This window comes from Ascoidea rubescens (assembly GCF_001661345.1).
Source record: "Ascoidea rubescens DSM 1968 unplaced genomic scaffold ASCRUscaffold_21, whole genome shotgun sequence".
NCBI classification, from domain to species: domain Eukaryota; kingdom Fungi; phylum Ascomycota; class Saccharomycetes; order Ascoideales; family Ascoideaceae; genus Ascoidea; species Ascoidea rubescens.
The window spans coordinates 20,532-47,119 of record NW_017962933.1 but is presented as its reverse complement, the minus strand read 5'-3'; the positions used below and the strand labels follow the sequence as shown (position 1 = coordinate 47,119).

The 26,588-nt window shown below is 33.8% G+C and overlaps 16 protein-coding genes across 16 annotated transcripts in view; 10 read left to right on the top strand and 6 right to left on the bottom strand.

Moving 5' to 3' along the window:
• Positions 1 to 1,432, top strand: part of ASCRUDRAFT_78164 (kinase-like protein) — a 2,091-nt gene extending 659 nt beyond the window's left edge. The window contains exon 1 of the mRNA XM_020194156.1: positions 1 to 1,432. This exon is cut by the window's left edge and continues 659 nt beyond it. Within this exon, the coding sequence (XP_020044344.1) occupies positions 1 to 1,206 (1,206 nt within the window). The 3' untranslated portion in view covers positions 1,207 to 1,432.
• Positions 1,433 to 2,146: 714 nt separating this feature from the next.
• On the top strand, positions 2,147 to 3,256 carry ASCRUDRAFT_40008 (Clavaminate synthase-like protein; the record flags this gene model as incomplete). The annotated part of the gene is made up of 2 exons (XM_020190981.1): positions 2,147 to 2,897; positions 2,952 to 3,256. The coding sequence occupies 2 exons, from the start codon at positions 2,147 to 2,149 to the stop codon at positions 3,254 to 3,256; spliced, it is 1,056 nt and encodes a 351-aa protein (XP_020044343.1).
• A 194-nt stretch (positions 3,257 to 3,450) lies between these two features.
• APT1 (adenine phosphoribosyltransferase APT1) lies at positions 3,451 to 4,011 on the top strand (the record flags this gene model as incomplete). Its single annotated transcript, XM_020190985.1, has 1 exon — positions 3,451 to 4,011. The coding sequence occupies one exon, from the start codon at positions 3,451 to 3,453 to the stop codon at positions 4,009 to 4,011; it is 561 nt and encodes a 186-aa protein (XP_020044342.1).
• Positions 4,012 to 4,344: 333 nt separating this feature from the next.
• Positions 4,345 to 5,622, bottom strand: ASCRUDRAFT_72897 (uncharacterized protein; the record flags this gene model as incomplete). Its single annotated transcript, XM_020192127.1, has 1 exon — positions 4,345 to 5,622. One exon carries the CDS (start codon positions 5,620 to 5,622, stop codon positions 4,345 to 4,347), a length of 1,278 nt encoding a protein of 425 aa, XP_020044341.1.
• Positions 5,623 to 6,049: 427 nt separating this feature from the next.
• On the top strand, positions 6,050 to 6,298 carry MCO6 (Mco6p; the record flags this gene model as incomplete). The annotated part of the gene is made up of 2 exons (XM_020190970.1): positions 6,050 to 6,127; positions 6,209 to 6,298. 2 exons carry the CDS (start codon positions 6,050 to 6,052, stop codon positions 6,296 to 6,298), a joined length of 168 nt encoding a protein of 55 aa, XP_020044340.1.
• Positions 6,299 to 6,803: 505 nt separating this feature from the next.
• On the top strand, positions 6,804 to 7,706 carry ASCRUDRAFT_72896 (uncharacterized protein; the record flags this gene model as incomplete). Its single annotated transcript, XM_020192126.1, has 1 exon — positions 6,804 to 7,706. One exon carries the CDS (start codon positions 6,804 to 6,806, stop codon positions 7,704 to 7,706), a length of 903 nt encoding a protein of 300 aa, XP_020044339.1.
• A 493-nt stretch (positions 7,707 to 8,199) lies between these two features.
• Positions 8,200 to 9,765, top strand: ASCRUDRAFT_39873 (serine/threonine-protein kinase orb6; the record flags this gene model as incomplete). Its single annotated transcript, XM_020190968.1, has 1 exon — positions 8,200 to 9,765. The coding sequence occupies one exon, from the start codon at positions 8,200 to 8,202 to the stop codon at positions 9,763 to 9,765; it is 1,566 nt and encodes a 521-aa protein (XP_020044338.1).
• Positions 9,766 to 10,580: 815 nt separating this feature from the next.
• On the top strand, positions 10,581 to 11,657 carry ASCRUDRAFT_129150 (uncharacterized protein). Its single transcript, XM_020189002.1, has one exon. The coding sequence runs from the start codon at positions 10,688 to 10,690 to the stop codon at positions 11,453 to 11,455; it is 768 nt and encodes a 255-aa protein (XP_020044337.1). The 5' UTR covers positions 10,581 to 10,687; the 3' UTR covers positions 11,456 to 11,657.
• Positions 11,658 to 11,762: 105 nt separating this feature from the next.
• PMT1 (dolichyl-phosphate-mannose-protein mannosyltransferase PMT1) lies at positions 11,763 to 14,213 on the top strand (the record flags this gene model as incomplete). The annotated part of the gene is made up of 3 exons (XM_020194811.1): positions 11,763 to 11,844; positions 11,917 to 14,070; positions 14,113 to 14,213. 3 exons carry the CDS (start codon positions 11,763 to 11,765, stop codon positions 14,211 to 14,213), a joined length of 2,337 nt encoding a protein of 778 aa, XP_020044336.1.
• Positions 14,214 to 14,557: 344 nt separating this feature from the next.
• On the top strand, positions 14,558 to 15,271 carry ASCRUDRAFT_72892 (uncharacterized protein; the record flags this gene model as incomplete). The annotated part of the gene is made up of 1 exon (XM_020192125.1): positions 14,558 to 15,271. The coding sequence occupies one exon, from the start codon at positions 14,558 to 14,560 to the stop codon at positions 15,269 to 15,271; it is 714 nt and encodes a 237-aa protein (XP_020044335.1).
• Positions 15,272 to 15,304: 33 nt separating this feature from the next.
• ERG7 (lanosterol synthase ERG7) lies at positions 15,305 to 17,719 on the bottom strand. Its single transcript, XM_020189003.1, has one exon. It carries the CDS (start codon positions 17,539 to 17,541, stop codon positions 15,337 to 15,339), a length of 2,205 nt encoding a protein of 734 aa, XP_020044334.1. The 5' UTR covers positions 17,542 to 17,719; the 3' UTR covers positions 15,305 to 15,336.
• A 362-nt stretch (positions 17,720 to 18,081) lies between these two features.
• Positions 18,082 to 18,891, bottom strand: UNG1 (uracil-DNA glycosylase; the record flags this gene model as incomplete). Its single annotated transcript, XM_020189478.1, has 1 exon — positions 18,082 to 18,891. A coding segment is annotated over one exon (810 nt), but the record flags the coding sequence as incomplete, so codon positions are not given.
• Positions 18,892 to 19,565: 674 nt separating this feature from the next.
• Positions 19,566 to 19,787, bottom strand: MRPL39 (mitochondrial 54S ribosomal protein bL33m; the record flags this gene model as incomplete). The annotated part of the gene is made up of 1 exon (XM_020190971.1): positions 19,566 to 19,787. A coding segment is annotated over one exon (222 nt), but the record flags the coding sequence as incomplete, so codon positions are not given.
• MCM10 (Mcm10p) lies at positions 19,653 to 22,168 on the bottom strand. The gene is made up of 2 exons (XM_020189001.1): positions 19,853 to 22,168; positions 19,653 to 19,780 (listed from the first exon to the last, which is right to left on the bottom strand). The coding sequence occupies exon 1, from the start codon at positions 21,852 to 21,854 to the stop codon at positions 19,968 to 19,970; it is 1,887 nt and encodes a 628-aa protein (XP_020044331.1). The 5' UTR covers positions 21,855 to 22,168; the 3' UTR covers positions 19,653 to 19,780; positions 19,853 to 19,967.
• A 114-nt stretch (positions 22,169 to 22,282) lies between these two features.
• Positions 22,283 to 23,137, bottom strand: TIF35 (translation initiation factor eIF3 core subunit g; the record flags this gene model as incomplete). Its single annotated transcript, XM_020192124.1, has 1 exon — positions 22,283 to 23,137. The coding sequence occupies one exon, from the start codon at positions 23,135 to 23,137 to the stop codon at positions 22,283 to 22,285; it is 855 nt and encodes a 284-aa protein (XP_020044330.1).
• Positions 23,138 to 23,611: 474 nt separating this feature from the next.
• SPT5 (transcription elongation factor SPT5) lies at positions 23,612 to 26,551 on the top strand (the record flags this gene model as incomplete). Its single annotated transcript, XM_020189953.1, has 2 exons — positions 23,612 to 26,201; positions 26,358 to 26,551. Coding segments are annotated over 2 exons (2,784 nt in total), but the record flags the coding sequence as incomplete, so codon positions are not given.
• Between the last annotated feature and the right edge of the window lie 37 nt (positions 26,552 to 26,588).

The window sequence follows — 26,588 nt, the reverse complement described above, 5'->3', positions numbered from 1 at the left end:
GAGGAGCTACCATCCAAACACAAATCAATTATCAATGAAATGGAGATCAATAAGATGCTATCATTACATCCCAATTTCACTCGCTATCATGAGATTTTATCTAGCAAAGGTGCCTATGGTATCGTAAAAGACCGTATTCCACAATCCAGCTCGCTAGGTCGCTTTATCAAGTCTATCGACTACAAATGCGATGGCTTTGTCTCCAACGAGCACCAAATCAGAAACCTCTTCTTGTCCTTGCTCTCGTCTGTGAATTACATGCACCAATGTGGTTTTGCTCATCGAGACTTGAACACACACACTTTGTCAGTCTCAACAGACAACTCCCAGCTCATGTTCACTGACTTGAGTCTTGCTTGCAAAGCCAATAAATACGGTTTTGCTGAAGCTCGAAGCCATATCACACAAATTATGGTTGATCTCTACCAACCAGCAAATTCCAAACTTGCTGCTCCTGAACTCCTTTGTGGTGGCAATTCATCCGACAAAATCAAAACTGTCAATGCTATCAAAGTCGATGTCTGGTCAATAGGCTTGCTTTTACACCAATTGGTTACTGGACATCTTCCGGCCTTGGAATCTGATTTGAAATCTGACTTAACTCAATCTCTCAAACATGCTTTGGTCAATGAAGATGTCATAGATTTGGTCAATTTAATCTTGGATCCAAATCCTGACACCAGACCTTCATTGCTTGATATCTCCCACCACAGATGGCTAAAACAGCACTCAAAAGGAATTTTCAACTATGCTGCTCAAAATATCAAAGTCACCTTCACCACTGAGAAATACGGTGAGCTATCTCAGTTGACTAGAAATATCAACGAGATCATCATCAGCGAGTCAAATCAGGACTACAGAAATGATATGCTTCAATACTATGGTATGAACAAAAAGCATTTCTACCTTCCTCAGCTTCCCAAAGCACATCCAGCTCACCATCACTACCAACACCAGAATGTGCCAGAATTGGAATTTGCATCAACTTCTGAATCTGAGCATGAATCTGAATTTGAATCTGAATCTGAAACCGAATTGGAGAGTATGTTCTCTCATATTTCACTACCAACATCTACATTTTCTGGTCTTTCTAAGCTTTCTCTTCTTAAAGTTCCTGATTGCAAACCTCAAAGTAAAAGATCTTTTTTCAAGTTTTCAAAAGCAAATGCTGCTCGTGTTACTAGTNGTTACAACGAACTTTTTTAAACTGCAAAACCAGTTTTCTTAATGTGCTGTATTGTTTTTTTAATGTGTTATATTTATTGTTTTTTAATATATTATATTGTNTTCTTAATGTGTTATATTTTTTGTCCTCTTTTTGTTCTCTTTATGATTATTTTCCTATTTTCATAATGATGAATTGTTTTTTCATTCAACCTAATCTTCCTAATTATTAATCTTCTTAACTATTAATCTTCTTAACTATTAATCTGCCAATATTCTTTATCATTTTAAATTACTGATATTCCTAATAAATTATTTAATTATTCTAAATCTAAAAGCTTTCTTTTTCAAACACCATGTAGTTTTCTATTTAAATCTAGTTCAAATGACTTTTTCGTAATAATAAGTTTTATTTTTTCTGTTAGATTTTAAAGCTCAAATGTTTTATAAAATTTATTTTTGGCTTCCAGTTAGTCTATTATTTTTTTTTTGCAAAGAATCAGACTTGGAAACGATATAAAAACCAATAAATAATTATATAATTTTTCTTAGACTATTGCTGACTATTTGATAAATTTTGGAAATAAAAACGTAATACTTTGTTTTTTTAAAAATACTTAAAACAATCTTAGTCAAATAAAAAGTGTCTTGTTATAATTTATTTTGAAAACTGTCCTTCAGATAGAGTATATTTTTTTTGGTTTGGGTTATCAAGAAAGTATTTTTAATAATCTTTTTATGAGTTTCGGATCTTTTTAATTAGAAAATTGCAAATCTATAAAATTCTAATTTTATAAACTTGATTTTTTGAATTTGAATCTGAGTAAAGCTGAGTCCATTGACAAAATTTGTTATCTCACTAGTTGTTTATGAGAATTGGTAAACTTAAATTGTTTTACCTTTACTTTGTTTAACATTTTTTTTTTAGGTAGGAAGAAAAATCGGAATCATAACACTCAATGAAACCATACTCAAAATCAACATGAAGCCAATATCAATAAATTTAGATGAACTTGATAGTACTATAGATGATAAAATTTTGGAGCAGGCATTTGGTGAGAAATCATTGGGATTAATAATAATTAATCAAATGCCCAAAGATTATTTATCATTAAGAGATAAGGTTTTAAAATCTTCATCGATTCTCGCCAATCTTTCTGATGATATTTTAAAATTATTGGAAATAAAGGAATCAATTTATTTGGTTGGGTGGTCATTAGGTAAAGAAAAATTAGAGAATGGAAATTTTGATTTATTGAAAGGTTCATTTTATATCAATTGCTCATTTTTTAAAGATTCAAAATTAGAAGGGCCCAATTTAAGTGATATTGAATCGTTTTCAGAGTTTAAAAGTTACACGATAAAAAATCAATGGTTTGATAGCATTAAGAATAAAGAGCAAATAAAACAATTAGAAGAATTGAAAGACTTTCAAAAAGATTGTAAAGCATTAATTAATTATATCCTACAAATTGGATTGAAATTGTCAGAAAAGTTGGACAGTTATATTTGGAGTCATGTCAATAAAGAAGATTATTACAGTAAGGGATATTTGCCCTATATCGTAAAAAATTCTACAACTACAAAAGCCAGATTATTGCACTATTTTCCCTTGAAGTCAATTAAACAAAATGATTTTGACGATAATCTATGGTGTGGAGAGCACGTTGACCATTCGTGTCTCACAGCATTAACATCAGCAATGTTTGTCGATGAGAGTGAGGCCATAAGCAGTGGCAAATATTTATTTTCAAATTTAAAGGAGGTGGACACATTTCAAACAAAAGATGGTTTAGAAAATGATAAAGATTTTTCGGGATTATATATTCAAATTTCTACGAACAAAGAAAAATTGAGGATCGATATACCTCGAGATTCACTTGTATTTCAAATTGGAAGTTCATTACAAGAAATCTCCTGCAATAAATTCAACGCAGTTAGACATTGTGTTAGGACTTCAAAGAGTATGAAAAACTTGAATATAGCAAGAAACACTTTAGCTATTTTTATGCAGCCAAATCTTGATGATAAAATCAATAAAAGTGAAAATTTTGCTCAGTATTCCTTGAGAATATTGAAGGAAAACCATTAATAATGGCGACTTAAAGAGATTTATTTCAAATTATTGGCTCGTTTATCATCGAACTTTGCGATTGGTTTAAAAAATGAACGGCTATTTTTTAATCAGTTTTTTTTCCCAGCGATTTTTCGCTTTCATGGGCACTTTTTTCAATTGTTATCTTTGTATATTTATTTGAGAACTGTATAGATTGGCCTTCAATAAAAATGTCAGACTCCGAAGTTATTCAAGAATTGAAAAATTCATTAAATCAATACCCTAACTTCCCTCAAGAAGGTATTCTATTTGAAGATTTTTTGCCTATATTTCGCTCTCCCGATTTATTTAACAAATTAATTCAGGTATTTAAGAATCATATTGAAAAGAAATTTGCAAGTGTTAAGATTGATTATGTTGTTGGTCTTGAAGCCAGAGGATTTTTATTTGCTCCTACTTTAGCACTAGCATTAAACGCAGGATTTATCCCAGTGAGAAAACAGGGCAAGTTACCAGGCAAAACAGTTTCTGCTACATTTCAAAAAGAATATGGTGAAGATGTATTTGAGATTCAAAGTGAGGATATTAAGACCAACGCCAATGTTATCATTGTAGACGATATATTGGCCACTGGCGGTTCGGCTGGCGCTGCTGGTAATTTGTTTCAGAAAGTCAACGCAAATATTTTGGAGTTTATCTTTGTGATGGAGTTAGATTTTTTGAAAGGAAGAGACAAATTGCCGGCTCCTGTTTACACATTATTTGGCGACCAGAAAGAAGCTTTGAAATAAAGCTTTGCAAATGCATTTTGAATACTTTTAATAATGTCTATACCATATTTATATATTATATAGAATGTATTGAGGATATGGGGCATCAATGCAAATATTTTAGTGTTTTTGTAAAAGCTTCTCAAAGCAAGAAAATACATTGTATTACATAACTATTGTCAGCCAACGTCCTTTACTATGGGAAAGCCATTTTAGGAAACCGCTGAGACAGAATTGAACAAAAATGAAAGAGAATGATAAAAAAACCGAAAAATGCACAACTGAGTTAAATGGGTAAAATTATTAGTCAATAGAAATAAAAGAAATATAAGCCTGAAAGTTGTTGAAATAACTTTAGATGTATTTTTTGGAGATGGAGTTGAGTATGGCCAATCTTCTGTAATAATCAGAATTTGGAACATTGGAAACATCAGTGTGTTTTAGATAAATTGAGACTTTTAAATTTTTATCTTTAATATCAAGTAAAAATGCCTTCAATTCATGGGGGCTGGTATTATCTGTGGATTTTATTATTGTCTGAAAAATTTCTTTGTTATTGTTGATTGATCCAGATTCATTTTCAATATATTGACCTAAATTAGATTTCATCAATTCATTATTGATTTTTTTAAGATTAATTCTTGAGGTTTCTTCTTCAACAATATAATATGAAGCAGTCGATTTTACAAGATACTCTTTGTTTTCCATGTACTTACATCTTGTAATATTTAAGGCTCTTTGATGCAAATTATAATGCTCTTGATCTTGATCGTAATCTCGATCATAAGCCTCGTTCTGGTCCTGGTCCTGATATTGGTCCTGATATTGGTCCTGGTCTTGTTTTGTTTTATTGTAGAATTCACTAAAACCATCAAATGGATAAGAATTTTGATTCAACATATTTGATAAATCATCTACCTTTTCTAAACCACTTGATTGTTGATTTTGCTGATCGAAAATTATGGTTCTGTTTCGGTATTTATTGTTGGTATCATGTTGAGATTCTTCATCCTTCAAACCAAATTCCGTACTATTATAACTGATTGTCTTTATGGATTCTAAATCATAGTAAAAATCAGAGCAATCTGTTTGATCGTACAATGTATTACAATAATAATCATAATTTAGGTATTTATTATTGTTTTTATTTTGCTCATTTTCGTCATCATCATCATCATCATCATCATCATCATCATCTTCTTCTTCTTCTTCTTCTTCTTCTTCTTCTTCTTTATCATTATTTTCATCGTTATCGTCTTCTTTATCACTTTTCTCGGAAACCTTTTGAATACCTTTTTCAAGGCTTTTTTCACTTTGGCATATATCTTTATTAGTAAATTTATTAGTATTTTTTCCAGATTTTGTACTGTTTTTCTGATCAAGTTCTAGATCCAATTCTTGATAAGATTGATAGTTTAGTGATAAATCTGATTGATAATAATAGTGATCATTTGGTTCATAATACAAATTGCCGACGGGCTCTATTATAGTTGGAATTTCAATTAGTTTTTTGTTTTCAGCTGAAGTACTAGTAAAGTTGTCAGAGGAGATATCAAACAAATTGAGTGTTTTTCTCTCCATAGCAACCTTTGGAATTTCATCCAAACTACAAGCTGCGACTTCTTTGCTCATTGCTATAAGGAACTCTATGAAAAGTGGATGAGAGAGCCAGTATCTTTTAGAAAACAAAGAACAGCCCGACTAAATATAAAAAGATTAAAAGAGTAAAAGAGTAAAAGAGTAAAAGAGTAAAAGAGTAAAAGAGCAAAGACAAAACCAAACAAAAACTACATTTTTGAAAGAAGATAAAAATAACAAAAGAAACAGTCAAGCAAAATGATGTCTTGTTCAATGGTAAGATAGAATTTCATGTCTATCCAGCAAATGTAGTTCTAATGTTGGGAAAAACGCACCTCTGCGTCAACAATAAGGCCCGAGAGAGACGCAGTCCTGGAATTGCACATGCCAGTCAGGTGCGGGAGCAGTTTCAGGGCCAGTTCAGATACATTCCTGCGTATGCTGGAGAAGAGGCTATTGCTGAGCTATCACTACCATTGCGATGAAGTTGCCCAACATACGAAGGATCTTTGTGTCGTTCAGGACCGAAGAAGACGAAAGAGCCTATTCACGTAAAGCAGTAAGTGGTTTTCCTCTTCTGTTCCGAGAACGCTGGCTTACAGTGAACAAGCAGCAAAACTAACTGATGTTTCGTAACTAGTTTTTTTATCTATTAGGTTATCTTGGAGCAGGAATAGTTTTTTCGTTGTTTGCTCAGAGTTCGAGTTTTAAGCGGTCAATCCAGATGTAGTTGGTCGAGATGGATTGATTCAGTTGGTTTAGTTGACAGTAATCGTTAATCCAATTAAAGGAAAAAAAAGAGGGTTTTGAGCACTATATTTATGAGGGTTTTGTGTAACAATAATTACCGAAAATTTTTGTTTGTTTCTTGATTTTCTAATTTTTAGTTTCTTTGCTTTTTTTTTAACGATTTAATTTATTTTGAGAATATTTGGCTAGAAATATTAAAATTTTATCAGGGCACAATTGCTAAAGACTTATTGCTAAAGAAACATATCAATTGTATTTATGCTTATTTATTTTAAATACTGATTATAACAGTGTTATTAATAACAGTGATAAAATATTATTGGAGGGGTGATCAAGTGAGAAAGTGAAAAAAAAGAGAAATTGAAAACTTATAAAGAAATTGAAAACTTATAAAGATAATGAATAAAATATATAAAAGTTTAAAAGATAGATCATATACTTACTATTTAAATTTTGCAATTAAATCTAATGAGAAATTCTATAAAATGGTTGATAAAGCAGATATCCGAAAATTCAAAAATGATTTGTCGTTTGAGAAAATTGATTATTTAGTCAAATATAATCTATTGAGCATATTTCCTGAAGTCACATTAACATTGAAATACGTTTGGGGAATTTCACATTTCATTACAATAATTGGGACTATTGGATACTTTTTAACAATTTTCAACTTCAGCAAATTAAACTTAATCGAACCGATTTATTTCAAACCGACAATATGGTACTATTCCGCCGACCTTGGAGCAATATTAACATACAGCATTGTGATATTTATAAGCATTAATAACTCAATGCCCGAATTGGTTCCCTTCACATTATCCAAATTTTTAAAATTTGAAAATTCACATTTACTATCGTTTGCAATGTTATGGTTATTTACACCAATCACGATATTTAAAATTCTACCATTTACGTTATACTCGTTGTTGAATCTAAGCAATTATCTTGCAGTTGAAGTTTTCCCTGACAGTTCCTTGGCAGAATTAATGAATTCATTGATTGAAATATTGGAAACTCCGTTGCTATTGATGGCAGCACATTTAGATCTCATTTTGTTTCCCATAATACTTATGCAATCGATAAATCAGCAAAACTTCTACCCTTATGTGATTTACTCAATTATATGGTGCTTAAGAATCGAGAGCTCAGAGGTTAGTAAGACTTCACTATACTGCTTGATCCACACAATAGACAACTGGGTCCAAAGCTCAAGCTATGTTGATAAGTATTCCTATGAAAAATGGACAGTGTTTCGAACATTTATGGACAGACAGCTCCCCTTGAGACTCAGCAAGACAGAGTCAATAGACACGCCAGATGCAGATGAAGGGCTCGTTGACCTCTGGAACATAGCAGACCATCTCAGCGAGACAGATACATGTAGCTAAGTAGCGCACACCAATAGTAAGCACAGGCAGCACAGGCAGCACAGGCAGCACAGGCACCTCCTGCAGCCCTGCAGCAACACGCTCTGTTCCAGGCAGCCGGCGCGGGCCAGCAGCGCGGGACGCTCCCCCTGGCTGGTTTCAGGTCGAGGAGCGCTTCTGATTAGGAATGCCCTGCTTTTCAATTTTCAGCTCTTGAGTGAGGTGGAAATGTGTAAATCAATCTCTCTACTGCTTCTTCCTTATTGCTAAGGCTTGCTACCACCACTTGCTCTCTTTTTGTCTGGCTCTTCTTCCATCTCGTTTTGCTCCACCATTCCACTCTTTTTCAACTGCTTTCAACTAAACCACACGTTTCTCCTCTTGCTTGATCTCTTATCGACTCCTTGCCAAAGGTCTCATCATGGATAACCAGATACCACTCAACAACGATATTAACAATATCAATATCAATAGTGCCAATCCCAATATAGTAATAAACTCTGGAAACATGCAAATGCACAACAGCAACAGCGACACCAATATCTACAACAATATCAATAATAACATTAATAACAACAATAGTTACAATAATTACAACGACAATGTCAACACCAATATTCCAAGCAATTATAATTACGACAACATCAACTCTCCAACCTACACCGAAGATAAAGTTCCCTATGTGACTTTCAACAGACAGCCAAACTTTTTCCCCCAAAAGACTTTAAATAAGGCTTCGACTTTTAAGTTGAAATTGGAAAATTACTTTAAGCTAAAGGCCCAAGATGTTAGAGAAAATACTCAAACTGTTTTAGATTTAGAGAAAAAGCTCAAATACCAAGAGTCATCAATGGCTTCAAAAAATAGAACAAAACAAAGATTTATTCAAAGACAGTCCCAATTTTTAAGGTTAAAGAGAACTAAACTAACTATAGACGATTTTCAAACTATAAAAGTCATTGGTAAAGGTGCATTTGGAGAAGTCAGATTAGTTCAAAAGAAAGATAATAGAAATATTTTTGCCATGAAAAGATTAATAAAATCTGAAATGTACCAAAGAAATGAAATAAATCACGTTAAAGCTGAAAGAGATATCATGGCCCAAACTACTTCGCCATGGGTTGTCTCCTTATATTTCTCCTTCCAAGATTTAAAATATTTGTATCTCATTATGGAGTATCTACCCGGTGGTGACTTGATGGGTTTATTGATCAGATTGGATCGTTTCACTGAAGAAGTCACTAAATTTTACATGGCTGAAATGATTTTGGCAATCGAAGAAGTTCATCGACTAGGTTATATCCACAGGGATATTAAACCTGATAATGTTCTTATCGATAATTTTGGCCATTTGAAATTATCCGATTTTGGCTTGGCAACTAATTTCCATAGTCATAATGATATCAACTATTATCAAAATATTTTAGCCAAGTTGAATTACTACGATTATAACAACACTTCAAAGAGAAATACTACCATCGTTGAAAACCCAATTCATTTGACAATGAATGATGAAGAAAAAATGCAAACTTGGAGAAAATCAAGAAGATTATTAGCTTATTCAAGAGTTGGTACCCCAAACTATATCGCTCCAGAAATCTTCTTAAACAGAGGTTATGGTCCCGAGTGTGATTGGTGGTCTTTAGGTGCTATTATGTATGAATGTTTAATAGGTTGTCCTCCCTTTTGGGCTGAAACTAATGAAGATACTTGTAAAAAAATTCTTTACTGGCAACATTATTTCTATATTCCAGAACATATCCATTTATCTACAGAAGCCGAAGATTTGATTAAAAGATTACTAACTGATTCTGACAAAAGAATTGGCAGGTTCAATGGCGCTGCAGAGATTAAAAACCACCCATTTTTCAGGGGCGTTGATTGGAATTCTTTAAAACAAATTATCCCACCTTTTGTACCTGATATAAAGTCAGTAACTGATACTAGGTATTTCGACGTTAGTGATATTCAAATAACTGATGATAGTTTAAATGCAAATGATATCGACACTGTGGATTTACCATTTGTTGGTTACACTTATTCAAGATTTGATAATTTGTCAAAGAGAAATATTTTTTAATTATTATTATGTTACGATGTATTACTTTTAAATTATTTATTTCAATCTGGCTTAATTATTTAATTATTTAACTTTACTTTACTCACTAAATTTGTTTGATTTTATTTTATTTTGTTTTGTTTGATTTTGTTTTGTTTTGTTTTGTTTCGTTTAGTCTATTTTTTTTTCACTTCTTTTTATGTTTTTTTTCCTTATTCTGGTTTAAATTTCACTATTCAAAATCAAGTTCTTTTATTTTATGATTACTTTTAATTGAAATAGCATTTTTTGTTTTCGTTTATAAGTAAAGACATTGACCATTATTATCATGCAATTATTGTATCATTCATTATCATTACCATCATCATCACCACCACCATTATCACTTTTATTAACACCCGAACTATAACCAAAGCAAATTCCTAACAATCAAAAATATCTTTTTTTCTCATTTCAACTTCCTCCAATATCCAAAAGTTTATCTCGATTGAATCACCAATCAATACATATCAATCAAAACCAGTGCTATTTTATCGATAATAATCCTGATTTCATGAATCACCCACCTCATCACTTGCTTCATTTATACTTCCATCAGTTTGGTTTACATACGTCTGCAGCTCCCTCCCCATTGACAAATCTTTTTTTCTGTGTTCAAGAAGCAAAAACAGCAAAAACAACAACAGAAAAAAAAAGGTTTTTCAATGATGTTGCACAAAAACCATTTTAATAGTTCACAGAAACTTCAAAGTTTAGACAAAAAAATATCTGATCCCTTTGGTATTTGAGTGTTTTTTTATTTCTTTATCTTTCTTTCTTTCTTTCTTCTTTCTCTCTTTTATCACCAACAAACTTTAGCTAATTATTTTAATTCAATTGCAAATTTTTAAAGATAATTTTCTTATTGCCACTGTTAAGCCTATAATATTAATTTTTATTCAAGATGCCAGTCGAACTAGTTTTAAGTCCTGTTATGAGACCACTTGTCTGCGCTAAAGCTGTGTTGTTTCATCCTCACAGAAAGTCGTCTCGTTATATTCCAAGAATCATTGAATTACCAAAAGATGAAGATTTAAGTATTTTTGTTGTCAAAAAGAGATTTGGAACTGGCTCAAAAGTTCTTGATGTTTATGATACAAAAGCAGAGGACTCAACTGCCTATGGTCCATCAGATTCAGAAAAGAGATTGTACTGGTTTGTCAGGTCAAGAGCAGTTAAAGGTGCTTATAAGATGTATTCATCAGATATAAGAAACACAGGTCCTGATGGAGAAGACGAGCCAATGGCTGCAGTCAGAGCAGGTTTGAGATCAAATGTCCTATTAATTAAATCAGCTTGTGGGTTACCAGCTTCTGAGCTTGGCTGGCATGTTATCAACCATAGAGTCGATGCCATTGATAGTTATCGTATTTTCACTTTGGCAGATGGCTACACTTATCAATGGACAACCTCTGGAAAGTATTTGGAAAGAGTTAAAAACATGGCTGAAAAGGAATCGGAGGTTCGTGAGAGAATTGCTGAAGTTACTGTGCCTGGCTCGACCTCTGGGTCGTTTGGATGGACTTTGAAGGTCGATGAAACCAAAATCTCCAGAGAAATTGCATTGTCCACTGCTTTATGTTCGGTTATTGATCAATGGAACACCAATATCGCTGTTGGTGGTATCTACTATGCCAGACAACAAGGTGATGTTCGTTGGAAGCGCGATTAAACAAAACACATACGCCTTTATCGTCGAAGCAATTACTTTTTATCAATCTATAGTGTATAGTTCTTTTTTTTTTGATTTAAATACAACAATCTTAACCAATACCAGCTCTGATCTGATCTGCTCTTTATAACACACACCGCTTACATAAGCAGAAAGAAGTTGACGTGGAGCGAATTTGAAATTTCCAAAATCCATCTCAACCTCTTTCTCTAGCAGCTCAGTCTCATCCAGATACCTTTGTTTGCCAATTGGTTGTTTTAGTTGTTGCACCATTCACAATACGCTCTTCCAGAGGCTCTACTACATAATGGCTAAAAAAAGCTCTAAAAAGTCTTCAAAATTGTCCTCTAAAAGGTCGAATGCTAACTTTAACTCCACCTCTGCTTCCAGTTCTATAATAGATCTTGATATTCCATCTAAACCACAACCAAAAACAGTTGATCCATGCGATCCCATAACAGAATTCATAATAAAGGATGGTGTTTCTCGTCCTTTTGTTGTGACATCTCCATCTGAGGATTTGATTCGAAAAAGATCTGTGGTAAATCCAAAGGAAAAACTTCTTATCGCTGTGCTATTGTTTTTTACAATTCTAATTCGATTCCATGCATTGTCAAAACCAAACTCAGTTGTCTTTGATGAAGTTCATTTTGGTGGGTTTGCTTCCAAGTACATTAATGGAAAATACTTCATGGATGTTCATCCCCCCTTAGCAAAAATGTTGTTTGCTGCAATTGGATATATATTTGGTTTTAAAGGAGATTTCCCATTCAAAAATATTGGTGATGTATACCCTGAAACCACTCCCTATTTAATGATGCGTGCATTTCCTGCTCTTCTTGGTGTTGGAACTGTCCTTTATTGTTATTTAACTTTAAGAGCAACAGGTTGTAGAGTTATCACTTCTTTTTTTGCTGCTGCTTTATTGGCAATTGAAAACTCCAATGTGACTATTTCTAGATATATTCTTCTTGATTCTCCTTTGTTGTTCTTCATTGCTTCATCTGTTTATTCAATCAAAAAGTTTGAAATTCAAACTCCCTTTTCATTTGAATGGTTCAGATCCTTGGTAATAGCAGGAGTTGGTCTTGGTTTTTCTGTAAGTTCAAAATGGGTTGGTTTGTTCACTATTGGATGGGTTGGTATTCTTATGATTTGGCAATTATGGTTCATTATTGGCGATTTAAATGTTTCAACAAAAAAAATATTTTTCCATTTTATTTCTAGAGGCTTTATTTTACTTGGTATTCCATTAATCCTATATCTATTTTTTTTCTCCATTCACTTCCAATTATTACCAAATGAAGGTGATGGTTCTGCTTTTATGTCTTCTGCTTTTAGATCTACTTTATCTGGTAACACCATCCCCAAAACTACAAAAGCACAGGTTGGTGTTGGCTCTTTGGTTACAATTCGTCATATTGCCACTCAGGGTGGTTATTTACACTCCCATGACCATTTATATGAAACTGGTTCAAAACAACAACAAATTACTTTATACCCTCATTTGGATTCAAATAACCACTGGCTAGTTGAATTGTACAATGTTACTGAAGTTCCAACTTCCTTTGAACAAATTAAGGATCGTACTAAAATCCGTTTAAAGCACAAGTTGACTCAACGTCGTTTACATTCTCATGATCATAAAGCACCAGTCAGCGAACAAGATTACCAAAAAGAAGTTTCTGCCTATGGCTACGCAGGCTTTGCCGGTGATGCAAATGATGATTTTATTGTTGAAATTGTTCAACAAAAATCAAAGCCAAATGCTCGTCAAGAAGTTAGAGCTTTAGAAACTGTTTTCAGATTGCGTCATGCTATGACTGGCTGCTACTTATTTTCCCATGAAGTCAAGTTACCCAAATGGGGTTTTGAACAACAAGAAGTTACATGTGCCACTCAAGGTGTTGTTCCTAAATCTTACTGGTATATTGAAACTAATGAAAACGAATTTCTTCCAAAAGACGCCGAAACCGTCTCCTATAAAAAACCATCATTTTTAGGGAAATTCATCGAGCACCACAAGAGAGCATGGCATATCAACAATGGTTTGAATTCTCCTCATAATTGGGAATCAAGACCACACTCATGGCCATTTTTAACTCGTGGTATCAACTACTGGGTTCACAACCACACTCAAGTTTATCTTTTGGGTAACGCTGTTATTTGGTGGTCTGCTTCTGCTGCTATTTTTTTCTTTTGTTGCAACCTTGCAGCCAACATTCTCAACTGGCAAAGAGGAAAGCCTGTTTGTACAGACGCTCATGTTTTCAACTGGACAATTCAAATGATTCACTTTATCATCGGTTGGGGTATTCATTTCTTCCCATCGTTTTTGATGACTCGTCAATTGTTTTTGCATCATTATATCCCATCTTTGTATTTTGGAATCCTAGCATTAGCCCACTTTTTTGATATTTTTGTTTCATTTGTTTTTGCTAACCGCCGATATGTGTCTTATGCAATTTTGGCTACCTTTTTTGGATTATCAGGGCTCTTCTTTTACAACTACTCTCCTTTGATTTATGCTGAACCATGGACCAAGTCTTTATGCCAGAAATCAAAATTAGTATCTACTTGGGATTTCGATTGCTCTGCATTCTATAGTGACTATAGTCTATACGCTAATGATGCTGCAAGTTCTCCCATTGAATCAGTTACCACTTCTGCTGAAAGCTTTGACTTTAAAAAAGCTAAACCCTTAGTTGATGAAAACGTTATTGCTAATGATTTCAAATATAAACTCGATAATAACTAATCAGTTAAATCTGGTAAATAATTAATTATAAAAACTAAAATCTCTGCTGGGATTTGTATATTTTACTTCACTTAACTTGTGTTCTTTTAATATCATAACTCTTTTATTCATTATATTTAATATTTTATAAATAATATATTCATTTTTAACATTTGATCAATATACATTAAAAGAACAACCGAAATTCTTATGAAAAGTAATATGCTTTGGTTATCATTTTCGCACTCAAATTTGCTTAACCAACTATAAATCACCAGCGCTTATTCCAAATGAAAAAAATCAATCTCAAGAATCCATCAGCTAGAACATTGTTTGAATCTCATAATATTAATTTTAAAAACGTAATGGCACTATTTAACCTTTCTTCTAGCGAGTATGAAAAAATTAAAGAAATAAACGCTGATGATTTTGATAATGCTGTTAAGAACATAAAAAGCATCAATTCCAATCCTGATAACCGCCATCAAAATAAAGTAGCTATTAATCTAAATAATACTAATTTACAAGCAAAGTTGGATGAAGATATATTTTTTAAAGCTGAGCACGATTTTGTATGCAATTCGATTGAAATGAACAATAATAACTTTGAGATAAAAAGTAAAATAGCCAACATAATTGAAGATGTGGAAATTCTTCAAAACCATCAAGATTTAGATGATTCTTCTGATTCTGAACAGATTTTTAGTACTTTCTGTCAAACATTGAATTCTGAACCTGATATAAACTTATTTGATTCATCAATCAATGCTATTAACAATACATTGGAAAACAAAAAAAATACAAAAATATCTGAGATATCAAATGATGACATTGTTTTTAGTATGGATTCTTCTCATTTCTGTCACCAAAAAACTCATTATAATTCAGTTTTTTCAGAGGCAGTAGTAACTCAGGAATTTAAACAAGATAATGGCGATGAAAAGAAATTTCTTCAAAATACGAATTCTTTTGACTTACCATTTTTTAAAAAATCCAAATCCAAAGAAATTGCTACCCAGTTAGAAAATCACACAGATTTTAATTCTATAACTACAAGTAGCGATGACATTATTTTTTAGATTTTAGAGAAAGAATTTGGAATATAAGTATAATAATATATAAGAAAATATAGGGAAATATAGATTTATAAAGAACTTAAAGGAAGATCACCATATCTATTTTTAAAAAGTCCAAGAGCCTTGATTGGAAATAAAAATTTGTAGTTAGGATATTCAATACCACAAGAATGATTGAAAACACCTTCTATCCCATCAAAAAGCCACTCACCACTATTCAATTGTAAATCCATTATTAACTTGATACCTCTCTTGATAGGCTCAATATCTGGATAACCTGCTAGTAACAAACCAATTACACACCACGCAGTTTGAACAACTAAACTTTTATTATCTTCAATATATGTGTGAGTTTCAGAACTTTTCATAGTCTCAGACCAACCACCATCTTCACGTTGTTTGGAAATAAAAAAATCACAACCTTTTTTAACTGTTTCATCATTAGCATAATTTTTATTTATTGTGGATAAAGCTTCCAAAGCAAACATACCTGCATAAGTAAAACATATCCCCCAGCAGCCATACCAACTACCATCAGGAAGTTGAGCATTAACAATATAATTTATTGCTTGCTCAATTGCAAAATCAATATCTTTTTTGCGATAATCAAAATATCTTCTAAAATAAGTTAAACCGAGAACTGAAGAGTCTGTGCATTCAACATAGGGATATTCAACCATTATGTTATTAAATATTTCAGCAGGATTTAGTTTTTCTAGTAACAAAGGTGCTCTTATTTTTTCATATGTTGAAAATGAACCATATTCATGATCTCCCAAATTTTGCAAAGATAATAAAACATCAATAGCTGGATATAATTCTTCATCTTTAATAAGACTTTTATATTGTTGAAAATTTGGATGATTTCTGACCATAATAATTGCTTTTAAAGCTTCAGCGGTACAATCACTGACTGTATAACCTTGCGTTTTTGTAGAAAATGGCCATGCTCCCTTCCTAGGATCTCTAAATGAACCTTGAACACAATCTTCAGTAAATTGTGATCTGATAAGAAATTTATATGATTTTAAAATTATTTCATGAAACTCGGGATAATCTCCAAAGCCTGCTTGTAAAAGATACTGCACAAAAAAGGAAGAGTCCCACACTTGAGATCCATTAGTTCCAGTGACAGTCATTCCTAAAGGACCAAGTGATAATATATCAATAAACCCGTTATAAAAGTTTTGAAAGGCCCTTGAATTTTTTCCTTCTTCAAGATATAGAACAATTGCATTGAAACTAAAAGAGACAGGAGCAATACATAAATCACCAGTATTTTTGATTTCTTTCTTGATTAGATCGTATACACGTTTATTGGAACAGGATAAAAGTGCTTTAGGTCTTAAAAATTTTTCATAAAAGACAATGTAACTGTTCATTACATCTAGCACTTTACTATGAGGATAATATAAATCCACACCACAAACATTATTTCTTTGTTTGGAAAAGTCGATTTTGTCATAATCTTTGTTATATATTTCTGATCTGATATCTATTAGCAAAGGATCCAAAGCACACTGGATTTTATTAGTGGAAAGATAACTTAATGGCAAGTAAATTGCTCTAGTGTGAACCCACCATTTTCCAGGATGTAGTGGATTGTAATCATAGGGCATTAGCCATAATTCAGGTGGAGCTGGATTGACACCTTCCCATTTATATAAATTCAAAAGTGATAACCACGCTTTCCCCCAATGAGGATTTCTAACAGCACCACCAAGTCTTAACAAAGTATTTCTTGCTTTGACACAACTTGGATGGTCAGAAGGCAATCCTAGCAATCTTAATGAGATATAATTCAAGGTTGTGCCGAAACAAGTCGATTTATCTGAGTTATGTAGTCCCCAACCACCATCAACAGGATGTGCACAATTAACAATATATCTGATTAACTCAAGCCTTGTAGCCTCAGGGATAACAGATTTTGTGAAGTAGCTAACAGCAATGTAACCAATGCTCATAAACATCGGCCCTTTATATTGAGTTGGAAAGACACCAGAGGGATCCTGTAACAATTTAAAAAAATTAGCACCATCAATTGCAGCCTGAAAAGGAGTTCTTTTAGATCTTTGTTCCTCTGATTTATATAACTGGTGCCTTTGAAAAGATTCGACATTTAATAAATATTTCACATAGTCAGTTTGGGGTTCTTTGACAGATTCTTCCTCTGAAAGATAATACCATCTTTGGGCACCCAAATCATCAACTCGCAATCTCCATCTGGTAGGATCAGTTCCTTGAAGGTTGATTTGCTCAGAGTAGTACACCATTTGCTTTGGATGAATTTACCACAATAGCACACAAAAGTATTTAGTGCAGTTTGATAGGAATGATAATTTCAGTATTTATATTTTTCGTAAAACAGAAGGCATCGTTTAAAATACGAAAAATAAATATCGAGATAATCCATCAATGTGGAATCAAAGATAGTGCGTTTTCATGCAGCGATTTGCAGTAATGGTGATTTGATTTAAGTTTTTATTGAGAAGGCATAAAATATAATTTAACATTGTCTTAAGTTGGTATAATATTGAGTATATAAAAATGATTGTTTATTGATTGGGAGCAGAAGGGTTTTTTGTCTTCTCATGTCCGATTTCACTGCTTGTTTCCACAGCAGCTTCTTTCAAATTGGTAATTTTACCATCCTTTTCAGGGTTCTCTTCAGAGTTGTTTTCAATTGGAAAAGTATTTTTACTATTTTCGCTATCATCTTTAATTTCATCCTTTTTTCCAATATTGTTTTCTTTTTCCATTTTCTTTTCTTCTTCTTTTTCTAGATTTTCTTGTTTCTTTTCCATTTCGGGAAGTTTGGTGATTAAAGTATTTCCAGGAACCAAAGCCCAATCGATTATTTTTCCTTCATCAGAGTGCAGAGATAGCCAATCATTGCATAGTTTGAAATGTTTACAGGTAAAAAAACCTCTTGCAGCACTTAAAGGACTTGGGTGAACAGATTTTAGTAGTAAATTTTGGTTATTTGAATTGATCCTTTTGAAACCAATGCCTTCAATTCTCTTTTGAGCAGGAGAGCCCCAAGCCAATATAACAATACCTTGATTTTCAAATTGGTTTTTATAATGCAATAAGTTTTTGATTACAGTTTCTGTGAACATTTCCCAGCCTTTTTTGGAATGCGAATTTGCCATATGAGCTCTAACAGTCAAGCAGGTATTTAACATTAGAACACCTTGATTAGCCCATGGGGTTAGATCGCCAGTTAAGTTTGAACCTGATGGGATAACAAAATTTGGGTAGTCTATTTGAAGACATTTGTACATATTTTTTAATGAAGGAGGTGGAAGAGTTGGTTTTTTGACAGAGAATGCTAAACCATGGGCTTGGTTGAAATTATGATAAGGATCTTGACCAAGAATTAGTACTTTAACTTCCGATAGTGGTGTTAATCTTGTCCAAGAGTAAATGTCATTTTTGGGTGGAAAGACAATTTTACCTGAGCGATATTCTGAGTTTAAGAAACGTTTTAATGTTAGAAAATAAGATTTTGTAAATTCTTTATGTAGCAATTCCAACCAAGATAATTCAATTGTATTTATTTCTAGTTCTAGTAATTCTTTTTGTTGAGGAGTTAAAGAATTGACCCATGATTCTTTATCAAATGAGGGTTTAATTTTCTTAACATTAAGGCTAGACAAAGTTAATTGATTTGATTTTCGTTTTAAATTTTGGTTATTGTTGTTTATACCACCATTGGAAAGCGTAGAATTTGAGGAAAAAAAGAAATTTCCAACACCTGTTTTATTATTTTTTTGATTAGTTGATTTATTCAGTGACCGATTGATAACGTTTTCTTTATTATTTTTTTTCACGACGTTTTTAGGCTTTGGTGGTTGAATCTTCAGGAAAAAGTCTGTTATTGAGGTGGTTTTCTTGTTTTGTCTTGAGCTCATTTTTGTGATTAGGCAATTTGGTTTTCGCTTTAATTCTATATGATGTTATTCTATTTTTTGTTATAAATAAAGAAAAACGTCAACATAATTGCCAGTCAACATAAACAAAAGCTTGATGAAAAAGTAAATAAATGGGATCAGCAAAAAAATGCGCAAGGGCCAAAAACCTTTGCATTTCCGAAAAAGTGGAAAATGATTAGGACTGATCAGTTAATCTTCTACAAATGATTGGGTGCAGCTCGTTCGACAATTAGCTTTCCATTAACTTTCCATTAGATATTTATTTGATATTTATTTGATGGATATTCAAACAGAATAACGAGTAGATTACATATATATACAACGAAAACTCCTAATACCGTCAAGAGATAAAACGGAACCAATCAGTTGAAAATGGTGGGTCTTCTTTTGAAGTCCAAAGTAACAGTTTCAACACCCTTTCTCCTCTTGGCTTCAGTAAACAATACATGTCTTCTAACAAAAGGATCGTATCTTATTTGGTGAAAGACTGGAGAACCTCTGGGTCTAACAACGTATCTTGTAAAGCCAGTACCGGCTGCAGAAATCAACTTGATAATGGTTGTTTTGGATTTGGATTCTTGAAGCAAACAAGTATGACACTGGTTAGTAGGCAGTCACGGCTGGAAAATAACATAAGGAAAACACTTACTAGCCATGTTCAGTCAGTTGGAGATTGTCGTCTTCTGCTTCCAAAACAGCTTCTGAAGAAGCTTCTCCAGCTTTGTTTTTGCTGGAAAGGAGGTCAGCTGACACGCGACGCCGTTTCACCGGGCCGGCTTCCCCAAGTAGCTGTGGGGAGATTTCTGAGTCTTTTCTCCAAAGTCGATATCGAGCTCACTGTCTGACGAAGAGTCTGAGCTGGGGGCAGCATTTTGGAATCGCAAGAGTAGCCTGCTCGTTCCTCTGGAGTCTTGAGACCCTGTGCTTCTCTGGGGATTGGATTCTTTGCTTTTAATGGTTCCCTTGATGTACGCCTGGCTTTTTTGGTAGATCACTTCTTGTTGGTTTTTGCGTTCGATGACAGCTTTCTTTGAGGGCGACAAGTATATTTTTCTTCGCTTTTTTCTGACGCTCTCGAGCAATTCAAAGCTTTCTTTGGCATTCAACGTAATAGCGTCGCTGGAGCCAATTGACGAGTCATAGGCGTTTTTTGTTGGATCAAATCCCAATCGCGACAATGTCCTCGGCGAAAATGCAACATTCATTACTTTTTTTTTCTCCAATTTCTCATTTTCTGTTTCATACAAATTTCTCAAACTTTCGCCTCCTTTGATTTGAACCAACTTGTTTCTCAATTCCAATTCTTTGTTTTTATTCTTTTGGATTTGTTTTTTGGCAGCTAGTTTTTTCAAAACCTCTGGGTTAGAATATTCATCGTCAAAAAATGCCTTTTTTGCGTGAGAATTGCTGAAATACAACCTATTGTTTCCCTCGTCTCCATTCATTACCTTCTCTTTAGCAAATGGGTCATCGACTAATTTCAACCCATAACTTTTTTCATTATTAGTATGGTAGTTCCTATTCATTAAAATTTGTTTTCCGTCATTGTTTCTGCTTGCAATTGGCGCACCTGTCCCCATAGCACCACTCAATTCTAGTCTCTTTGAAGAGGATTTTTGCATTTTATAGTCTTGATGAAAATAACAATACTGGGTTCTTGATTTGTTTACTGGAGCATTGCATTTGATTCCTGTTTTATTATTGGAAAAAATACAAATTCCAAAATCTCTTGATTTCCCAATCTCTAATATTGAGTCATATTTCGAATTTAAAACTAAATTAAATGTTTTAACTTTCTTGCTATTATCAACCCACGGAGAAATTTTGGGATTTAACACTCCAATAATATCCCCAACTTTTAATTTCCAGTATTTTTGGCATGCGTCATCAAATAACATTAAATTCAAAACCAAATTGAAATCAGTCAAACTGATTTTTAAATACTTTTTATTATTACTAGCAATTTTCAATTCGGCTTTATTCGAAATTATACCAACAACAACCCAGTTTGGATAATTGGGCTCTTTAAAATCCGGATAATGCACTTTTCCAAATAGTTTATCAATTCTTAATATTGCTTTGTTTCCCAACATTTTGTCAATTGCATCAGATCCCAAGTATCTTAAAGACAAATATGACCCCGAATACTTGTCTTTTTCATTAACCACAGAGTTTGTTTGGACACATATATCTGTTTGTTGATCGATAAAGGTAAACACTCTCTGTTTTAAAAATTCTGCTTTGTTCTTTTTTTCTTCCTTTTCCAATATCCCACTTTGTTGTAATTTTACTGCAATTTGAGATTTTTCAATCTTATGCGCTTTTCTTTTCAATCTGTACTTATCGTTGATAGCTTTGGTATTCTTATCGTTACCGTTATTATTATTGTTATTATTGGTCTTTTCATCGGTACAAAATTTATTTGCTTGCTTAGTTTCCCCAATTGAATTATTAAAATTTCTCTTTTTAGTTTTCAGAGGAGACTGTAGTCTTTCATTTGCATAATTTAATAATCGCATTGCTTCTTCTTTCATTTTCAATAATCGTTCTCGCTCCTCTGGATTAACAAAATCCTTTTCATCATCACTCAAAATGCCATAATCGTTATCGGAAAACTCATTTTTGTCATTATAATTTTGCCCAAGAGACATGCTTCAAAGAATCATCGGATATACAAGAACTTGCAATTTTAACCACTGTTATGAAATATATACGATAGATATACTCAAGCATATGGATAACTCGCTACAAACATTAAAACCAGAAATACAATAACAATAGCCCAAAAAGAACACCCTCAATATCTCTCCAAATATTTTTCAGCACCCGTTCCACTGGTGTCAGTGCTGTTATCACAAGCGTATTTCGTGGCACATCTGAGATAAAGCTATCATTTTATCAAATCTTTACTGATCAACTCCAAGACTGGCTCAATGCTTGCTTCTGATTCTTCCTGATTCACTACTTGAACAAAATACAACTCATTTAATCCCTAAACTAAACAAATAAATAAAGCTATGGTAAATCGTAAAAAAAAATACAGCCTATACAGTAACATAGAACGCATCTTTTGGTAGTTTTATTTTCTTGGTTTGGAGAACTCGATGTGGAGAATCAATGAGTGGTAACCTCTTCCATCCAAATCTTCCATTGCCCTTTGAGCTGCTTCAACAGTTGGGAAAGCAACATAAGCCAATCCCTTAGATTTTCCGGTCTCTTTATTCTTGACCAAAGTAACCCTGGTCAATGGGCCATGGTTGGCAAACAATTCATTCTTTATCATAATATCTGTGACAATTTCATTCAATTGACTAACACGCAATGTGGTTGAGTCGTCTCTTTCACCATATCTTGAGCCTGAACCAAGAGATGGGGTAGCTGGACTACCATCTTTATTACGTTTTCTAAGATGTGGTGGGACATATCCTCCCTTGGCTGTTTTCTCAGCAGAGGTTTCAGGAGATTGGGGATTAAGAGGCTCTGCATTGTTGCCTTCAATTGATTCTGGTGCACCCATGGTTTCTTTGAAAGGACATTTGGTTGTAAAATGATCACCTTTACAAAGTCTACAAACAATTCTTTGGGCTTTCTTGCCAGCAGGATTTTCTTGAGCTTTCTTCTCTTCTTCCTTTTCAGCCTCTCTCCATGAAGAAGACAATATTAAATTCACTGGTTCACCTAATTGAGTAGTTCTGATATCAGGACCCACGGGATTTCCTTTTTCTTCACCATACTTGGCCCATTTTTTTCTTTCTGCCACCAAAGGATGGACATGTTCCTTAATGACCACATCTTTGATTTTCTGTGTTATTTTGACCTTCTTGTTTTGGTCATTGTAACGATACGATATAACAGTCTTGGTTCCATCTGGATTTTTTATTACTTCTGGGCTTGGTAGTTCGTCTTCAGCATCTGCCCACTTACTTTTGTGCATATCGAATGGTTAGTTATCCTGTTCTGTTCGAAATGTCTCCCACTCTCTAAATAAACAAAACTTACATATCCGTTGACATCTTGAGCAATGAAATGTGTATTTATATCAGCTATTAATTTAAAGATTCCTCTTTCAGTACATTTTTCACACTGAAAAAAAATCAAGAAAAATTGTTGCGATTTTCGCCAACGAATAACGTGACCAAAAGCACATGACTGGCTTTTTTCCTCACTTTCGCCATTAGAATTGTTCATTTTCTTTCTAGATGATTTACCTGCTTTATGTTCTTTTCATCATGTATTTTATCAGTGTAATTTTCAATTATTCAACTGCTTAGGTATACAGTAACATTCCCTGTTTATTTCTGATTTACTTTTGCTTTTTCAATTGTTATTTTCCAACTGTTTTTGAAAGCTATCCTTGTTCAAAATGAGTAGTTCTGATAGTGAAATAAAACCAGGGCAGATGGATGACCGTAAACCTGCTACTTTTGATGATGATGACCAAGACGAAGAAGCTTCCGAAAACGAAGACTTGAAACCAAGAAGATCATACCGTGACGATGACGACGACGACGACGACAATGACGAAGAGGATGAAGATGACTACGAGGGCGGCTCCAGACCCAAAAAGAAACGTCGTACTGCTGCAAACCAATATCTTGATGTGGAAGCAGAAGTCAGTGACGAGGAAGAGGAGGAAGATGAAGAAGAAGCAGAGAGGTTTCGAGAAGAATTCATTGCCAACGAAGATGATGATCCTACTGTAATAGGTTCAGACTATAACAAGTTGAATGACAATATTCATAGAGAATACGATCTTCGTCGTGATCAAGTACAAGAGGATGATGCTGAAAGATTAGCAGAGGAGTATAAAGCCAAATATGGCCGTATGTCCTCTAGTGCTTATCAAGGAGAACAAGGAACAATTTCTCAAAGGTTATTGTTGCCTTCTGTTGACGATCCTAACATTTGGGCAATAAAATGTCGTCAAGGAAAAGAAAAAGAGCTTATTAGATTAATATTACAGAAAAAATTAAATTTACAATCTACAGCTCGTCCTTTGGATATCTATACCGCTTTCCAAAGAGATAATTTTGCCGGTTATATTTATATTGAAGCAAGAAGGCCTGAGGCTGTAGACTATGCCTTGAAAGGTTTAGTGAATGTTTTTACAAGTCAACCAAAGTTATTAGTTCCAGTCAAAGAATTCCCTGATTTATTAAGAGCTGTCAGAAGTACTGATGTTGAAGTAAAACCAGGATTATATGTCAGAATAACAAGAGGAAAATACAAAAATGATCTTGCTATTGTAGAGGATATTAGTGAAAATGGTTTAGAGGCCAGGTTAAAAGTAGTCCCAAGATTAGATTATGGACGAAATCAACAATCTACTGATGCTGATGGTAAAAAGAAAAGAGCTTTTGACTCTAAGAATAGACCTTTACCTAGATTATTTTCCGAAAGAGACGCAAAAGAATTTGATGAAAAATATCCACCCGTTAGAACTGGTCAAAACCAATTCAACTATAGAGGAAATATATATGTTGAAGGTTTTCTCATTAAGGATTTCAAAATCCAATTTTTGCAAACAAAAGATGTTCAACCAACTTTGGATGAATTAACGAGATTCAGTGCAAATAGCGGTGAAATTGATTTATCCTCAATTGCACAAACTTTAAAAAAGACATCTGAATCATCAACTTCTTTTCAACCTGGTGACAGAGTTCAAATTGTTAAAGGTGAATTAACAGGTTTAACAGCAATTGTTACAAATTCCGAAAAGAGCGATATTATTTCTGTTAAACTTGAGAAAGATAAAAATAATCAAATATTGCAAGAGGGAAAACTAACAGAAATTCCTGCCACTGATTTGAGAAAAATGTTTGTTATCGGTGACCATGTAAGAGTCATTTATGGTAAACATATTGATGATACAGGTTTGGTTATCACTATTGATAATGATCAAGTCACATTGATTTCTGACCAATCTCAAAAAGATGTTACTGTTTTTGCAAATTATTTGATGACCTCTACTGACTCTTTAGGATTGAATCGTGTTGGTGAATTTGAGTTGCATGACTTGGTTCAATTGAATAACAGAACTGTTGGTATTATTGTAAAAGCTGATAGAGAGGTTTTAAGTATTTTATGCCAGGATGGCAGAATTGTTAATATTGCACCTTCTTCAATTGCTTTGAAGATTAATCAAAACAAACGAATTCAAACAAGTACTGATCAAAATGGCTTGGAAATTAAAATTGGCGATAAAGTCAGAGAATCATCCGGCGAGAGAAGAGATGGTACAATTGAGCATATATATAAAAGCATCTTGTTTTTAAAATCCAGATCAATTACAGAAAATTCTGGGATATTTGTAACGAATTGTGCAAATGTTACAACAATTTCCACAAAGGGTGCTTTATCCACTATTTTTACTGCTAATAGAGATTTAGCAAAAATGAATCCAAACAGACAAATCGGTGGCTCCGATGCAATAAAATCTATGGGGCCTCCTGTTTCTAGAACATTTGGACGTGATAGAACCATCAATCAAAGAGTAATAATTAGAAAGGGACCTAAGAAAGGTATACAAGGTATTATTAAAGATGCTGACGGTGATATTGCCAGAGTAGAACTTCATTCGTCTAATAAGATCATTTCCATTGATAAAAGCAAATTATCGTTCTTTGGGAAAGATGGTAGAACGATGCCATATGAGCATTTTATTGCGGCTCCAAATTTAGGAAAGGTTTCAGATACGTATTATACCGGTGGTGCAGCTGATGGGTTAAAAGATAATAGAACACCCTCATGGAATGGTGCTAGATCTCAATATGGTGCAGGTAAAACTCCGCTGTGGACTGGAGGAAACAAAACTTTATATGGTGGAAGCAGGGATCCAGCTTATTCTTCTATCAACAGTTGGTCTTCTGGTGGCAATTCAACATCTTATGGAGGTGCTACCGCATATGGAGGTGGTAGAACTGCCTATGGAGGTGGAAAAACAGCCTATGGTGGTGGCAGAACAGTTCATGGTGGACAGAGCGCCTGGGGCACCGGCGGTGGAACCGCTTATGGTGGTGGTAGAACTGCTTATGGTGGTGGAACTGCCTATGGTGGAGCAACATCTTACGGTGGAGCCACATCTTATGGAGGAGCAACTTCCTATGGAGGAACAACATCTTATGGTGGATCAACAGCGTACGGAAATAGAACAGCATATGGCGGGAAAAGTGGATATGGTACTAGTTCTAACACTGGAGGAAATGGTTCTGGAACATCATATGGTGGTGCTTCGGTATGGAATCCTAACAGTGAAAACCACACCAATGCAAACCAATGGAAAACCAGTGATTGGGAACAGACAAACGACACCTCAGCAGGTTCTAGTGGTGGAAACTATGGTGGTTGGAATGGCGACAACTACGACCAAACCAATCCTAGTGGTT

Bases quoted from the DNA above. Each gene is read 5' to 3' on its own strand.
- ASCRUDRAFT_129150 (XM_020189002.1), top strand. From the start codon at position 10,688: ATGCCAGTCGAACTAGTTTTAAGTCCTGTTATGAGACCACTTGTCTGC.
- ERG7 (XM_020189003.1), bottom strand. From the start codon at position 17,541: ATGGTGTACTACTCTGAGCAAATCAACCTTCAAGGAACTGATCCTACC.
- MCM10 (XM_020189001.1), bottom strand. From the start codon at position 21,854: ATGTCTCTTGGGCAAAATTATAATGACAAAAATGAGTTTTCCGATAAC.